Source organism: Pristis pectinata, chromosome 3 (genome assembly GCF_009764475.1).
Source record: "Pristis pectinata isolate sPriPec2 chromosome 3, sPriPec2.1.pri, whole genome shotgun sequence".
Taxonomy (NCBI): domain Eukaryota; kingdom Metazoa; phylum Chordata; class Chondrichthyes; order Rhinopristiformes; family Pristidae; genus Pristis; species Pristis pectinata.
The window spans coordinates 133,408,097-133,426,238 of NC_067407.1; the positions used below are offsets into that span (position 1 = coordinate 133,408,097).

General features: G+C 41.6%; 1 protein-coding gene across 1 annotated transcript in view; it reads left to right on the top strand.

Annotated features, from left to right (window-relative positions):
- The window catches only part of LOC127568022 (cation channel sperm-associated auxiliary subunit epsilon-like), an 85,148-nt gene that overhangs the window by 6,116 nt on the left and 60,890 nt on the right, over window positions 1-18,142 (top strand). Inside the window, exons 4-7 of the mRNA XM_052011269.1 lie at window positions 1,534-1,659; window positions 5,702-5,762; window positions 10,280-10,357; window positions 16,728-16,834. Of these exons, the coding sequence (XP_051867229.1) occupies window positions 1,534-1,659; window positions 5,702-5,762; window positions 10,280-10,357; window positions 16,728-16,834 (372 nt within the window). The remainder of the gene's footprint in view (window positions 1-1,533; window positions 1,660-5,701; window positions 5,763-10,279; window positions 10,358-16,727; window positions 16,835-18,142) is intronic.

The following is an 18,142-nucleotide window of genomic DNA, read 5'->3' on the forward strand; positions in this document are numbered from 1 at the left end:
TATTAAAGACTGTAGCAAATTAAATTAGCAAAGATCTTGATTTCAAAAATTCACATTCTGACCTATATTCAACCCAAAAGTCTTCCTGTTCTCTGAAGATGATTTGCATGTATGTGACAATGAGAATTACTGCATCATCTTGACAATTGTATCCTTGTATTTCTATTTATTTCCATAGATGATAACCTATAACAATTGTCAAAGAGCATTTACAGGAAAAGCCCTAATAGTAGTTTCTCAATTCTATTTGGGGGGGGGGGGGGGGGGGAAGGGTCATGTTCAGGGATTTAAAATGATTGCTGTAGGGGACATAAGTTTACTGTCATTTCTTGTCCTAATTTCTGGTTCATTTGCTGCCATCAAAGTGTATATGCTTTTTCAGTCTAACTATTCAAGCTGCTTACCTTTATAAACAATTTTGGATCTTTGGACTTTTGGTACTAATGGTGACAAGGATTCACTTTCTTCCCTCCCAAATACCAGTCCTCCTCAGGCACTAAGCCAATAAACTGGAAGAGAGTGCATTATGCCAGAAAAGGTGACTAGGTATTAAAGGTGTGGTGGGGGGGGGATGTTTGATTGACCCTATAACTAGCTGCCCAACCAAAGGATCTGAAGCATGGAAGTTTAAAAGGATACTTTCTCAGCATTGAATACAGATGCAGCCTTTTAAACAGTTGTAGAGCAGCAGCTTATTGATGCTTTTTATTGTATCCACTCACTGCATGTGTACTGTTTCTTGACAGTTTTGCAACATTGCCATTCACCATGCACTTTAGCAAGATGGTGCAGTAGAAAGGTCTTGCTACTTACCACTTAGCTTCTGTGATCCAGGTCTTGCTTGAACCAATGTGTTCTACTTCATTATTAGATGTGTTAAATGTAGTCAAATGCTGTAGAAGCATCAGCAAGGATCCTGACCTTGCACTGGGAAAGTGTTTTTTGAAGCTAAAGATGCTTCCCTGTAGAATAATTCTTTGTGTTCTTGTGATTGGCTTCCAACAACTACAGCAGGCTTCCTTTGTGAAAGGCTTGACTCCAATACACGACTGTTACTGAACTGTTTTTGCCAGATTCACTGCTGCTATACTTGTTCAAATGTTGTCTTGTCAAAGGCAGTTACTTAGCATTTCTTTTGCATATGCCTAAAGCATGGATGTGGGATGGGCTGCAAGCAAATAATTCTGATTGGAACTTGGGTTGAATGTCAATAAGCAGGTTATTGTGGTATTGAGTAGGTTTCTCTTACTCTACTTTTATTGGAAAGTACAATGAGTTATTAAAATGATAAATATAAAACATTAAAATCATTAAGTTTTATTTGTAAAATAGTAGCAGTGATTTCATTCAGTCAAATAATGTTCAAGCTGGGCTTTCTGTAGCCCAGCAATACACTTGTATACCAACTGAAGGGTCTGCTGATGAAGCTACAGAAAGCCTATTTAATGCCATAAAGATTGGGTTGTAGAATCCAGATTAAAATAAGATAAAAATAGAATTAAAATTTAATAGCATTCTTTGTTTTTCCTACAGGTCTCCCTCTGTTACATTAAGCTGTCCTGTGCGTGGAATGTACACAATTTATCCACGGGTTCTTAACCAGGCATGTATTTTTCTCCTGAGTGAAGGGGGACCAACGAGAGGAACTAATTTCTCAAAGTTTCTCATGCCATATTTATTTCCCCCAGCCTTCCTCTAACTTGGACAAAGTACATCTGAGATTCTATGCTACAATTAGCAGTAATTCTGTAATAGGAAACAAATTTTGTATCAAATTTCCACTCCACATAAAACAGCATAAACTTTTGTTCAGAATACGTGGTAAAAATAGAAAGGCCATCATCAAGTAACCTTGTGATTATGCTACTGGACTAGCAAACCAGTGTCTGGAGATAAGGGCTGGATACCTGCCACAGCAGCAGGAGAATTCAAATTCAGTTTATTAAATAATCTGGAATAAAAGATGGTATCAGTAAGATTGAGCATGAAAGCACTAGTATTTTGTAAGAAACTCACTTCGTTCATTTCTGCCCAATTAGGGAAATAAATCTGCTGACCTTGCTGGGCCCAGCTATAGGTTATACCAGTCCAATAGCAGTATGACATAGTTTTAAAATGCCCAATGAAATAGGCTAACAGGAGACTGTTTCAAACAGTTACATCAAAGCAAGGATAAAATCAGATAGACCATCCAGTATTCAGCTTGATAATGGATCTAGAAATGACAAAGGTGCTTTATCTACACAGACCTGCAGAGTCCCTTTTCTAAATATTTAAGGACATTCCTAAATTGTGGGAGCTGGTCCTCAGACTAGTCCAGCTGTAGCTTAGTGTATTTACTCCTTCAAAGCATACCTTTTAGTCATCATTCCCAATAACTGCAATGGGAGTCCTGAGCTGCTGGCACAGTGATATGAAGTCAGGAGAAAGTGATGCTGAGAGTATCATTCATTCTGGATCCTATAAAGTCAAACATAGAGAAGTAAATCTCCTATTGAAGACTACCTAATGCACTCACTCAACTAATAAATCAATATTCCATGTTGAATTATATTCATTGAAATAGTGGAGGCACTCAATGTACTCTTGGGAACAGCTTCAGTCTCCATCATCAAGAGTGGCCCAGTAACACCACCACTGACAGCTGAGACCTAAAGAACAGCTGCCAACCTGGGTCTTTGACAGGACACTAATTTGACCACTTCCTCACCAGTCTACCTATTGCAGATGGATCAGTCCATGACAGTATTGGCATGAAATGAATGCTACGGAGTCCTTGTGGCGATGGTATCCTGCCTCCATGTTGTGAGGTACTACCATGAGGTTAAATGGAATAGACTTAAATTACCTGAGTGGGTCCAATAAAGTCCTAGCTGTTACGCTCCAGATTAGATGTGACTTCTGTAACATTCTCACCACTATCTACTCAATATTGTAGAAAATTTCCCAGGAATAAACTGCTCACAAAATGTGAAACAAAATCATTCAGGCTAATTAATCCATTTTCAATCTATTCTCATCAGAATGATGGAAAGTAGCAATGATTGCTATCAGATAGTATTTTAAAATAGCCTTTTTCTTGATCACTTTTTGGGTTCTGCTTGGACTACCAGACTCTAGGCCTTGGAAAGTAAAACACCAATAATCTGCTACTTGACTATTTGGAAATCCCAATGGTTCAGTATCTAGCTTACTAGATGACATTGGCTATGCTCCCTTTCCACTCACTGGGTGCTGATTTCCACGCTTCCCTTCCACTCACCAGGTCCCTGATCCCACCTGTTTAAACTTACCAGATTCCCTAGTAAATTTGTTATTCTATTGAATAACTTAAAAAATAAAGTGAATTAAAAGTATGTTGGAATATGAACAGAATAACATTCAATAGCCTGGAAAATCTGCTAGTCTGGTACCATCAAAGTCCCAAAACATCCTGCATTAACAGCATCTTACTGTAAACAGTTTTTGGCCAAAAAATGAGCCTTTGACATCAGAGGAGCATTTTACCAGTATATCCTTCAAGCAATATGGCAGCAGATACACAAACTCCACTCCTTGCAAATTCTCCTTCAAGTCTCATTGTCTTGATTTGGAAATATATTGCCACACCTTTATCATTCTTGGGTCTAAATCCTGAAACTCCCTTCCCAGCAATACTGACAGTTCCTTAACTAGAAGAACTGCAGCAGTTCAAGGAGGTGGTACTGTCATTCGGGGAAATATGGGAGGGACAGTAATTGCTGGCCTAGTCATTGATGTCCAGATTCATAAATGACATTTTAACAAATGATGCATGTATATATAAAAGCATCTTTAGGCTGGCTATTTGGGCGAGTTTGCTTATGAATGTTACTTGAAAGATCTCTCGTTGTCTTGGTGTAGCAGCCAGCATAATCAAAGACCCCACCCACCCGAGACATTCCCTCTTCTCTTCCATCGGGTAGAAGATACAGGAGCCTGAGGGCATGTACCACCAGACTTAAGGACAGCTTCTACCCCACTGTGATAAGACTATTGAACAGTTCCCTTACACAATGAGATGGACTCTGACCTCACGATTTACCTTGTTGTGACCTTACGCCTTATTGCACTGCACTTTCTCTGTAGCTGTGACACTTTGTACAGTTATTGTTTTTACCTGTACTACTTCAATGCACTCTGTACTAACTCAATGTAATTGCACTGTGTAATGAACTGACCTGTACAATCAGTTTGTAAGACAAGCTTTTCACTGTACCTTGGTACAAGTGACAATAATAAACCAATACCAAGATCTGTAATTTTTATCTCATTCAAATACTAATAATTCAGAACATTTGTGTTTTTAAATTCAAGATTAACTTTTTTTTATTTTATTTCCTCCCTCCCCCTTGCCACAATCTAAGTTCTGGGACAGGGAGATAGAAGAATAGAAGTAGGACATTCAATCCCTCCAACCTTTTTGTGTTCTGTTAAATCACAATGGAATGCACCCATATATCATTTAAATAGCTTTTCTCCGTGTACTTTGATTTTTTTTTATCCAATGGTGCACAATTCGCATGGAGGTCCAGACTGACATTTCAAAATACTTCTGAGAGCCTTGTGAATGTGGAAGCCCTGAACCTCTTGATGTACTTGCTGCTGCTATTCTGACTGTATCTTGACATGGAGCCCAGCAACAGAATGCCAACTTTCTGCAGTTATGCTTGGAAGTATACTTACTGGACCTGTGCCAGGTTAGACCTGGTGCGGATACAGAAATCAGATTTCCCAATCTAAATATATCTGAGGGAGATGTGTAATTTACATTTTTTGAATTAAGCACGTGATTTTATTTAAATGTATTTTTTGTTTTCAAATGTTTCAAAAGGTTTTTTAAAAATGGTAATTTTGTTTTTTATAGTGTTATTAAATTTATAGTCTTGTTAATGCTCTTCCTTTTCTTCTTAGACAATAGAAGATGCTCCCCGCACATTTAATTTAGGTGCTGCCTTGTTTAACTTTATATGGTATATGGTGAGAGTGCCTGAGAGGTAATTGTTAATGGTACAAAATAACTTGTTGAATTATTGCCTCAACATGAAAGTACAGTACAACACTGATAATCTGCTATCCGGTCGGAAATCCCAATAGTTCAGCATCTGGCTCACCAGGTTGTTTCTGCACTCCTTTTTAAATGCGCCGGAGTCCCATTTCCTGTGCTTCCTGTAAACACACTGGGGCCCAATTTTCAGGGCTTCCTTTGAGTACATCAGTGGCATCATTTTCTTTGCTCTCATTAAGCACTCTGGCGGCCCCATTCCCCATGTTGCCTTTATATTCCTTAAATGCTTTCTGTATGACCTGAATGAAACAAAAGATAAGTACATTTGCTTTTCGGGCTAAGTCGTGTTTGGCCAGTAACTGTTCTCCGGTTCTATACTGTACTTGGCCCTGTATTTCCACTCTATAACTAACAACTGGGAGACAGATGAGTCATTTGCCCATGTTTTCTTTCTCCCACCAATATCAGAAAGATCTTTGTTTCCATGTGGTAATTGCTGTCTGGTTTTGTATCAACCTTCTGCATCAGATCAAAATTAGCTTCATAGTTAATTCCAGAGGCAGTAGTGATATTAACTTTATGGATTGCTATAAAGTGTCATTTCTTATTTTTCAAACAGTTTGCAGTAATTAACAAAACATGATCTTAATACATTTTATTACCTGATTATTCCAGTTTCGCATCTGATGATGAAGAGTATTTTGATGATGAAAATGCAAATATCATTCAGAAGGATGTAAGTAATTCTGGCAGAAATGAAGCTGAAGATTTTATGCTTAGAATTAAATCATATAGACAAAATAATGTTTGTAATCAATATGTAATTGAATTTCAATGCTCTTGTGTGCAAATCATGAAAACGCAGCCATTCTGCAAAGTTCCTGATATCTAACCTAGCACTTGTTATGGGAAACACAAGAGACTGCAAATGCTGTAATCTGGAGCAAAAAAAAACAAACTGCTGGAAGAACTCAGCAGGCCAGGAAGCAGCTGTGGAGGCAAAGGGATGGTTAAAGTTTTGGGTCAAGACCCTGAATCAGGATGGAGTGTGTGGAGAGGATATAGAACAGCACAGGAACAGGCCTTTCGGTCCATGATGTTGTGCCGAACTAATTAAATTAGTAATTAAATGCCTAACTAAACTGATCCTTTCTGCCTTCACAATGTCCATATCCATCCATTCTCTGCACATTTAAGAGCCCTGTTAAACACTATCATATTTGCCTCCACCACCACCCCTGGGAGCGCATTCCAGGCACCCACCACTGTCTATGTAAAAAAAACACTTTGCACATCTCCTTTGAACTTAGCCTCACTCACCTTAAATGCATGCCCTCTGGTATTAGACATTTCGACCCTGGGAAAAAGATACCGACTGTTTAAGCCTCTCATAATCTTGTAAACTTCTATCAGGTATCCCCTCAGCCTCCACTGCTCCAGAGAAAACAATCCAAGTTTGTCCAACCTCTCCTCTAGCACATGCCTTCTACCAGGATGCTGCCTGGATTAAACCTCTTCTGCACTCTCTCTACAAAATCTCCACATTCTTCCAATAATAAGGTGACCAGAATTGAATGCAATACCCCAGCTGCGGCCTAACTGGAGTTTTATAAAGCTGCAATGCAACTGCCCGACTCTTGAACTCAGTGCCTCAACTAATAAAGGCAAGCATGCCATATGCCTTCTTTACTACCCTATCAACCTGTGCATCCACTTTCAGAGAGCTATAGACTTGGACCCCAAGATCCATCTGTACATCAACATTGTTAAAGGTTTTGCCATTAATAGTGTACTGTTCCTTTATACTTGATCTCCCGAAGTACAACACCTTACATTTGGCTGGATTAAACTTCATTTGCCATTTCTGTGCCGTGGCACGGTAGTGTAGTGGTTAGCGTAATGTGATTCCTGGGTTCAATTCTGTCGCTGTATGTAAGGAGTTTGTACATTCTCCCCATGTCTGTGTGGGATTCCTCTGTGTGCTCCAGTTTCCTCCCACATTCCAAGGACGTACAGGTTAGAAGTTATGGGCGTGCCATGTTGGCACCGGAAGAGTGGCGACACTTACTGCCCCCAACACATTCTCAGTAACACAAAAAGACGAGTTTCACTGTGTGTTTCGATGTACATGTGACTAATAAATAAATATCTTATATCTGCAACTGATCTATTTCCCGCTGTATCCTTTGGCAGTCTTCTATGCTATTCATAACACCACCAAGCTGTTGTTATAAGACTGTTGAACGGTTTCCTAATATGATAAGCTGGTGGTCCTGTCCTCTTTTGGAAAAATATTGGAAAGACATTTTTAATATTATTTCAACTGTATTGAATATTGATCTGCAACCCCATCCTATTACTGCAATATTTGGGTTATTAATAATGGATTCTGGCCATTTATCAGCTTCTGCTTGTCGTATGATTGCTCTTGTTACATTAATGGCCAAGAGATCCATTCTATTTAAATGGAAGGACCCTATACCCCCTACTACATTTCAATGGTTTTCTCAAACTATAACATGTTTAAACTTAGAAAAAATTAGGAGTGGTACTGTTGATCCTTCGCTTAAATTTGAGGAAGTTTGGAATCCATTTATTCAATATTTCCATACGATATGAGCAGACCTTTTTCAAATCCACTTCAATAACCTTTGAACGTAAAGAAGCGGAGCTGACGACATAAGAATGTTTTTTTTTAATCAAAGAAATATCAGTCCAGTTTTTTTCTTTGAAGTTTTTGGTTTGCTTTTGTTTAATATTATACTTTTTTTTGATTTGGGGGGTTTTCTCTTCATATAATTAAATTTCTTTTCTATTTTTTCCCATCATGTACACTTAGCAAGAGTGCGGGAGGTCTAGATTACATATTTTACTCCTTGTGAGTATAAATATTAACTTATTATTGTTATCCCAATCTCTTTGTATCATATGTATAATTATTAATGTTATATACATCAATTTGAATTAATTTGAAATTCAATAAAAAGATTGAAAAAGAAAGAAAGATAAGCTGGACTCTTGACCTCACAATCTACCTTGTTGTGACCTTGCAGCTTATTGTCTACCTGCACTGCACTGTACTTTCTCTGTTGCTGTTGCACTTTATTCTGCATTCTCTTATTGTTTTACCTTGTACTACCTCAATGCACTGTGTAATGAATTGATCTGTATGAATGGGTATGCAAGACAAGTTTTTCACTGTACCTCGGTACATGTGCCAGTAATATTCTAATTCCAAGACAGTGGCTGGTGAGTGATGGGTAGAAACAGATAAAGTGAGAAAAAAAAGTGGACAGATGGAGCTGGATGGGGAGAAGGAACGGGGGAGGTAGAAACAGATTGTTACCTTCCAGCCTCTTACCTCGCCCTCCCCTCTACCCGCCAGGTTCCACCTGACCATCTTTTTGGTCTCCTTATCTGTTTCTACCTATCACACACCAGCTGCTGTCTCCCAAATTCACCCCTTCCCCCTCTCCTCACCTGTTTCCACCTATCAGCTGCCTTACCTCTCTCTCTCACCCTTTATGCTGGCCACCTCTTCTCTACACTCAGTCCAGTTGTAGGTTCTTGACCTGAAATGCCAACCATCCCATTGCCTTCACAGATGCTGCCTGACCTGGTGAGTTCTTCCAGCAGTTTACTTTTTTTGTTCCAGAGTGATTTGCAGCAGACTGCCTAAGTGTGAGGTGATGGTAAAGTGGTGCCCTCGGCCTGGACCTCTTCAGTTGCTTCATTATAAGATCAGAAATGGGAATGTTTATTATTGATTCCACATTAGGTAATTTCTTAACAAATGAATTAGTCCATGCCTGCATTAAGCAAGACCTAGATAACATGTACCACAGGCTGATCAGTAGTAAATCATGTTCATGCCATAAAAGTGTCAGCCGGTGACCACCACCAACAGGAGAAAGTCTTAATCATCTACCCATGAAATTCAGTTGCATTCTCCTAGCTGACCCTCTAGGGTATTTAGAGATGGGAAATAAATGCTGGCATTCTGGTTGTGGATTGCAAAAGAATGAATATATTTTAAAAAATTTTTTCATAAGACTAGCAATTGAACTAATTGATTAGCAATTGAAATAAATGCATTCAGAGTGGAGGGCTGTGACTAGTGGTCTCCCACAAGGATCGGTTCTGGGACCTCTGCTTTTTGTGATTTTTATTAATGACTTGGATGAGGGGGTAAAAGGGTGGGTTGGCAAGTTTGCAGACAACACAATGGTTGGTGGTGGTGTGGATAGTGTAGAGGATTGTCAAAGATTGCAGGGGGACATCGATAGGATGTAGAGCTGGGCTGAGAAGTGGCAAATGGAATTCAATCTGGAGAAGTGCGAGGTGGTACACTTTGGAAGGACAAACTCCAAGGCGGAGTACAAAGTTAATGGCAGGATTCTTGGTAGGGTGGAGGAGCAGAGGGATCTGGGGGTCCATATCCACAGATCAGTGAAAGTTGCCTCACAGGTGGATAGGGTAGTTAAGAAAGCTTACGAGATGTTGGCTTTCATAAGTCGTGGGACCGAGTTTAAGAGCCAAGAAGTAATGATGCAGCTCTATAATACACTGGTTAGACCACACTTAGAGTACTGTGTCCAGTTCTGGTCGCCTCATTATAGGAAGGATGTGGAAACGTTGGAAAGGGTGCAGAGGGCTGATACATTGGACAAGTTCAAGAGATTTACCAGGATGCTGCCTAGTTTAGAGAGTGTGCATTATGAGGAGAGACTAAGGGAGCTAGGGCTTTAGTCTTTGGAGAGAAGGAAGTTGAGAGGAGACATGATAGAGGTGTACAAACTATTGAGAGGAATAGATAGAGTGGACAACCAGCGCCTCTTTCCTGGGGCACCAATGCTCAATACAAGAGGGCATGGCTTTAAAGTAATGGGTAGGAAGTTCAAGGGAGATATCAGAGGAAGGTATTTTACCCAGAGAGTGGTTGGGGCATGGAATGCGCTGCCTGGGGCGGTGGTGGAGGTAGGTACATTGGTCAAATTCAAGGGGTTACTAGATAAGCATATGGAGGAATTTAAAATAGAGGGAAATGTGGGAGGAAGGGGTTAGATAGTCTTAGGCGAGGTTTAAAGGTCGGCACATCATTGTGGGCTGAAGGGCCTGTATTGTGCTGTACTGTTCTGTGAACACCATATCTAATCTGCACTGCCATGAATTGATGTAGGGCTTCTGAAAATAATTTTCAAATTCTTACATTATTTACTGGTAATCATTTTGTCCGTTTTCTTTTGTCTTTAGGTACTCAGAATTTGGATACTTGATCCTGAAAAAGCTTCTTCTGCTGAGTTGAATAATAAAGCTGAAGTGCCTTCTTTGGTAAGAATATAGTACATTATCTTTTGGTTGTGTGAATAGTAAGCTGACTTATTTAATTGAGCAGCATTACACTTGTAAATTAGTCAATGATATCTGCAGTTTCTAAATCTTCTATTCCTTAGGCAGTCCCCTGGGTCCAAACATGGTGCTTCCACACTGGCTTTGTGGGTTCTGAGGAGACTGATGAGGCCAATGTGAGAATCAGAGGGGGCAGCAGGTGATTGATGGGATAAGCGGGTGGGTAGCTTGTGGGATGGTGTGTTTCCTTCTGCCCTTCGCACTGGGTTTCTGTGTACTCCTGATGCATGCATTTGAAGCTTTCAGTGCCATCCAAAATGCTCCATCTCTAAGCAGTCCTGGACAAGATCTTGCCAGAAATCTCTGGGGATATTTCAGTTTTAAGGGCATCCTTGATCCTTTTCCTTTGTCCACTGATAATTTTTTCACATGACAGTGTTTGTTTCAGGAGTCTGGTGTTGGATATACGAGCAATGTAGCCTGTCCATCAGAGACTACTGTGTAACTAGAGCCTTAGTATTGTGGACCTTAGCTTGAGAGAGGATGCTGATATTGACTTGATTATCCTGTTAGTGTGTTTGGAGGATTTTGTGGAGACAGTTTTGGTGGGTATCTTTCCATTGCCTGCAATCAGTAGTCCAGGTATCAAAAGAAAATGGAAGGGCAGGGGTAACTGCTGCCCAGTGTACCATGTGTCTTGTGTCAGGCTTGAGATCTTGATCTTCAAACACACTTTTCCTTAGACAGACAGTGCTGGTACACTGAAGGCAATGGTGAATCACACCCACCTTCACTGAGAGGTAACTCATGACAGGTGGCAAGTAGTCCACATTTTCCCAGGTCTCACTTTTACTTTTGGAGGGCAGTGTTCTAGAAAGTGGAACATTACTGCAGGAAATTTGTTTTGTGGATGTTGAGTGTAAGCCTATTCTCTTGTAAGATCACTTGTGAGTTTCCTCATGAGTTTCTCCAGCAGTTTTTTTTCCACTTGTAACATTCCATTGGCAATGACTTGGAGCTCGGTCTCCAAGTGCAGGCAAATGCAATTGATATCTGCATACTACAGCTCAACTATTGAAGTTGGAGTGACTTTGGTTCTTTAGCAAAGACAACTTAGATTGAACAGTTTTCCATTTGTCCTGCAGATTAGTTTCACTCCGGTGAGAAGTTTGTTGGAATTGAGGTGCAGCATTACAACAAGCAAGATTGAAGAAGATGATGCAGCCTCACATTGAGATAGGCACTTTGGGCCCATTGGTTAGGATCACAGATTACATGGTATAATGAAGCAAACAAAAACAGAAATACATTTATGTCAGTAGCTGAGTTGAAAGATGATGCTTCGCAGTCCCTCAACAAAAGATTTTTGTGGTCAAAAATGGCCAGATTTAATGGTTGCTGCTGTTCGCTGCATTCATCTTGCAGTTATCATGCAGTGAAGATCATGTCAACTGGTCTTTGAGATGGATGGAACCCACACTGTGATAAGGGAAGTAGCTGGTCAGCTACTGGAAGGAGGCAATTGAGGAGGACCTAGCAATGATTGTCCCCCAGCAGACACCGGGGTCATCTCTTTGTTACCACAGTAACATTTTTTTTCTTTTTTTTGAAGATGTTAATTTTATAGTGTCTCTGACATCCTCTGGAATACCCTCCTCTTCCCAAATGTGGATGATGAAAATAAAGTATCAAAAAATTTGTATGTTGAACCCTGCAACTATGTGGGCTTTCCCTGGGTGCTCCAGGTTCCTCCTAGATCCCAAAGATATCAGGGTTAATAGTTTAATCGACCACTGTGTTTTACCCCTATTATGTAGGTTAAGTGGTAGAATCTGAGGGAAGTCAATGGGAATATTGAGAAAATAATAATGGGATTGATATGAATGGGTACTTGGTGGTCGGCACAGATTGAGTGGATTGAAGGGCCTGTTTCTGTGCAGTATAACTGTAATATTTATCCACAGTTAAAATTTCCAAAAGAGGTGAGACACAAGACTGCAGATGCAGGAATTTGGAGCAAAAAACAAACTGCTGAAGAAACTCAACGGGTTGAGTGGCATCTGTGGGTGGGGGGGGTGGATTGGGGAGAAGGAATTATAGACGCTTTGGGTTGAGACCCTGCGTCTTGATTCTTTCAAAAAAAAAGTAGATGATAGAACAGTACAGCACAGGGACAGGCCCTTCGTCCCACAATGTCTGCACCTAACATGATGCCGGATTAAACTAAATTTATACTGCCTGTACGTGATCCATATCCCTCCATTCCCTGCATATTCAAGTGTCTGTCTAACAGCATCTTAAAAGCCACTAGCGTATCTGCTTCCTTCACTACCCCTAGCAGCATGTTCAAGGTACCTGCCACACTCTGTGTAAAAAGAACTTGCCCTCCCCCACATTTCCTTTAAACTTCCCTCCCGTCTTACTAACCCATCCGTCTACATTCTCATCCAAGTCATTTGTGTATGTGTGTGTGTATATATTTAAAATATCACAAACAACAAAGGCCTCAACACCAATCCCTGCAGAACACAACTAGTCATGGACCTTCACCCTTTGTCCTCCGTGGGCAAGCCAATTCTGAATCCAAACTACGAAGTCACCGTGGATCTCATTCATCTTAATCTTCTGGATCAGCCTACAATGGAGGACCTTACAAATGCCTTACTGAAGTCCATGTGGATAACATCCACTGCCCTGCCCTCATCAATCACCTTTGTCACCTCCTCAAGAAAAACTCTCTCAAGTTTGTTAGACATGACCTGCCCTGCACAAAGCAACGTTGACTGTCCCCAATCAGGCCATGTTTTTCCAAATGCGCACAAGTCCTATCCAATAGTTTAAGAATCCTCTCCAATAGTTTCCCTGTGACTGATGTGAGACTCACCAGCCTATAATTCCCTGGATTATCTATGGAGTCATAGAGTGATCTAGCATGGAAACAGGCCCTTTGGTCCATCTGGTCCATGCCAACCACTGCATTCTCCCTGCTAGTGTCAGTTGCTTGCATTCAGCTCATAACCCTCCAAGCCCCTCCTCTCCATGTACCTATTCAAATGCCTCTTAAATGTTGCATTTGTACCTGCCTCGGCCACTTCCTCTGGCATCTCATTCCAGGTACTCGCCACCCTCTGTGTAAAGAAGTTACCTCTCAGGTCTCTTTTAAATCTTTCCCCTCTTATTTTGTATCTGTGCCCTCAAGCTTTGGACTCCCAACCCTGGGGAAAAGACAATGGCTGTCCACCTTATCCATACCCCACGTGATTTTATAAACTTCTATGAGGTCACCCCTCATTCTCCTACGCTCCAAGGAATCAAGATCCAGTGTGGCCAACCTCTCCCTACAACTCAGGCCCTCTAGTCCAGGCAGCATCTTCGTAAATCTCTTCTGCACACTCTCCAGCTTGACAATGTCTTTCCTATACAGGGTGGCCAAAACTGTACACAATACTCCAAGTGCAGCCTCACTTGATTTGTATAACTGCAACATAATGTCCCTACTCCTAAATTAGATGCCCTGACTAATGAAGGCCAGCATGCTAAACGCCTTTTTCACCACCCTGTCTACTTATGTGGCCGCTTTCAGCGAACTATGCACTTATACAGTGAATGGCAGGGCACTGATGAGTGTTGTGGAACAGAGGGACCTGGGAGTACAAGTCCTACCCTGGTTTGAATGTCCAAAATGTATTACCTCACACTTATCTAAGTTGAAATCCATTTGCCATTCCTCAGCCCATCTCCCCAACTGATCAAGATCTCTTTGCAGTTCATTGTAACCTGATTCACTATCAAGACCGCCTGATTTAGTATCATCAGCAAACTTGCTAATCGTGCCATGTACATTCACATCCAAATCATTTAAATAATGAATAATAGGGGTCTCAACACCGACCCCTGGGGCACAAGACTCCAGTCAGAGAATGGACCTTCAACCATCAACCTCTGCTTCCTATCATTGAACCAATTCTGAATCAACCTAACTAGCTCCCCCTGAATCCCATGCAACCTAACCTTCCAGATCAGCCTGTAACGCGGCAACTTGTCAAAAGCCTTACTAAAGTCCATATGGTGAACATCCACTGCCCTACTTTCATCTATCCCCTTAGTTACTCTTTGAAAAACTCCAATAGATTCATCACACCTGAACTCCTAGGCACAAGACCATGCTGACTATTTCTGATCAGGCCTTGACTCTCCAAGTGATGGTAAATCTTGTCCCTCAGAATTCCCTCCAGTAACTTCCCTACAACTGAAATCAGGCTCACCAGCCTGGAGTTCCCTGGCCTGCCCTTTCTACCCTTTCTAATGAAACAAAATTAGCAACTCTCCAGTCTTCTGGAACTTTGCCAGTGGCTAACAAAGCAAATATCTCTACAAGGGCCTCTGCGATTTCTTCCCTGGCCTCCCATAAGGTCCAGGGGTGCACTTGGTCAGGCCCACCCTAATGCGCTTCAAGGCTGTAAGTACCTCTTTGTAATAAGCATGTGATCCAGGGCCTCATTACTTATTATTTTCATTTCTTTGGCATCCATGACATTCTCCTTAGTAAACACCAAGGAGAAATAGACTTTAAAAACCTCAGCCATCTCCTGCGGCTCCACGCGTAGGCGGCCATGATGGTCTTTAAGATGTATTGGTTTATTATTATCACTTGTACCAAGGTACAGTGAAAAACTTGTCTTACATACCGATCGTACAGGTCAATTCATTACACAGTGCAGTTACATTGAGTTAGTACAGAGTGCATTGATGTAGTACAGGTAAAAACAGTAACAGTACAGAGTAAAGTGTCACAGCTACAGACAAAGTACAGTGCAATAAGGTGCAAGGTCACAACAAGGTAGATTGTGAGATCATAGTCCATTCATTGTATAAAGCTGTCCTTAAGTCTGGTGGTATGTGCCCTCAGGCTCCTGTATCTTCTACCCATGGAAGAGGAGTGAAGAGAGAATGTCGTGGGTGGGTGGGGTCTTTGATTATGCTGGCTGCTTCACCAAGACAATGAGAGGTAAAGACAGAGTCCAAGGAGGGGAGGCTGGTGTCTGTAATGTGCTGGGCTATATCCACAACTCTCTGCAGTTTCTTGCGGTCCTGGGCAGAGCAGTTGCCGTACCAAGCCGTGATACATCCAGATAGGATGCTTTCTATGGTGCATCGGTAAAAGTTGGTGAGAGTCAACGGGGACAAACCAAATTTCTTTAGCCTCCTGAGGAAGTAGAGGCGCTGGTGAGCTTTCTTGGCCGTGGCATCTATGTGACTTGACCAGGACAGGCTGTTGGTGATGTTCACTCCCGGGAACTTGAAGCTGTCAACCCTCTTGACCTCACACCATTGATGTAAACAGGTGCATGTACACTGCCGCCTCTCCTGAAGTCAGTGACCAATTCTTTTGTTGACATTGAGGGAAAGGTTATTTTCATGACACCATTCCACTAAGTTCTCTATCTCCTTCCTGTACTCCGACTCATCGCTGTTTGCGATACGGCCTATGACGGTGGTATCACCTGCAAACTTGAAGATGGAGTTAGAGCAGAATCTGGTCACATAGTCATTAGTGTATAGGGAGTAGAGTAGAGGGCTGAGGACACAGCCTTGTGTCCTAGTCTCTCCCTAGTCACTCTTTTACTGTTAATATAACTGAAGAATCATATTTCCCTTCTTGAACAAAGGAACAACACTGGCTACTCTGCAGTCCTCCAGGACCTCACCTGTTGCTAGTGAGGATACAAAAATCTTTGTCAAGGCCCCAACAATCTCCTCTTTTGTCTCTTTCAAAACCTGGTATGTATCCCATCTGGCCCCGGGGACTTATCTGTTAACTATATTATTGTTCAAGGGACTTTCATGCTCAAAATTAGCAACTATGTTTCATACATAACAATCATGATTGTAATTCACAAGTGTATTGGCTGCAAGCCATTTTATTATGTCCTGAAAAGAAGCCAAAAGAAGCTCAAAATTTTCAGGGGCAGTACCTAGGATGCTTCACCTCAAATTTTATTTCATAACAGCTTTTAAAGCTTTGCTGGCAAATTGAGAGCATGATAACTTTCTTTTTCAGATCAAATGTAGTTGTTTATAGACATTGCAAAATGTGCCCCCCTTGGAATGGAGACAGGTTTGAAACACATATTAACAAAAAAACTGCTGGAGGAACTCAGTGGATGAAGCAGCATCTGTGGAAGCAAAGGTATGGTCGATGTTTTGGGTTGAGACCTTGCATCGGTCATCTACTTGCTTTGACAGTGTGATTCATTGGAACCACTTGTATAGAGGCCACAAAATTCTGTACTAGTGAACAGCTAGTCACATTCAAAACAGCTTGGAACTGATGTATGCTTTTGCCCAACAGTCATCTCGTGTATTAACCAAAGAATTTCATAATCTGGGTCAAGACCTGGTGCTGTACTCGTATCCCATCGCACACCTGTACAACACAATGTTTAATCCTGCAGAGGGGTATGTATTCCAGAAAGACTTTTTAAACTAATACCAGCAAGTGATATTTGAATAGTTACCTATCATACAGGAAACAGGATCCCAGTGAGTTTAAAGGGTGTGTGGGAAATAGGGGCCCAGTGAGTTTAAAGGGAGTGTGGGAAATAGCTTCCCTCCTTCCCCAATTCTGGTGCCAATGTCCCATGAATTCAAACCCACTTCTCCCACACCAATCACTGAGCCACACATTTAACTCTGATCTTATTTACCCTGTGTCAATTTGCACATGCCTCAGGTAGCAATGCAGAGATTATTACCTTTTGGTTCTGCTTCTTAATTTAGTCCCTAGCTGCTTAAATTCCCTCAGCAGCACCTCTTTCCTTGTTCTACCTACGTCATTGGTACCCACATGGACCACGACAACTGGGATCTTTCCCCTCCCATTCCAAATTCCTCTGCAGGCCAGATGAGATGTTCTGAACCTGGGCATCAGGCAGGCAACACGGCCTTCAGGTCTCTTGATCTTTGCGACAGAGAATTGTGTCTATTCCCCTGACTATACTATCCCCAATCACAACTGCATTACTCTTCTCTGCCCCCTCTTGAATGGCTCCTTGAACCACAGTGCCATGGTTCGGTTGCTCATCCTTCCTACAGCCCCCACTCTCATCCACACAGGGAGCAAGAATCTCAGACCTATTGGAAAAGCTCAAGGCTGAGGCTCCTCCAGCACTACCTCTTGGATCCCCTACCTGCCTCATTCACAGTCACACCCTCTTGTCCCTGACCACAGACTAAATTTGAAGTAGTTAATCTAATGGCTGTGACTGCCTTCTGAAACACAGCGTCCAGGTAACTCTCCCCCTCCCTGATGCGTCGCAGTGTTTGAAGCTCAGATTCCAGGTCATCAACTTTGAGCCTGAGTTCCTCGAGCAACCACCACTTGCTGCAGATGTGCTCACCAAGAAGGACAAAGGGGTCCACCAATTCCCACATCTTGCAGCTACAACACATCACCTGATCCTGCATTCCTACTTTATTTAATTTAGTTATAATTTGATGTCTTTTTATTTAACTACTATAAAAAAAACCTTATCTGTTCTTACTTGCTACTCACCTGTGCCTCCTCACCGAAGCCTCTTGAGTTAAAGTCAGATTCCACTCCTACACTGTGGGAATAGTGTAGAAAGCAGAGGGTTGTGGTGGAAGGAGTGCCCTCGGATTGGAGGGCAGTGACTAGTGGTGTCCCGCAGGGATCGGTTCTGGGACCTCTACTTTTTGTGATATTTATAGATGACTTAGATGAGGGGGTGGAAGGCTGGGTTAGTA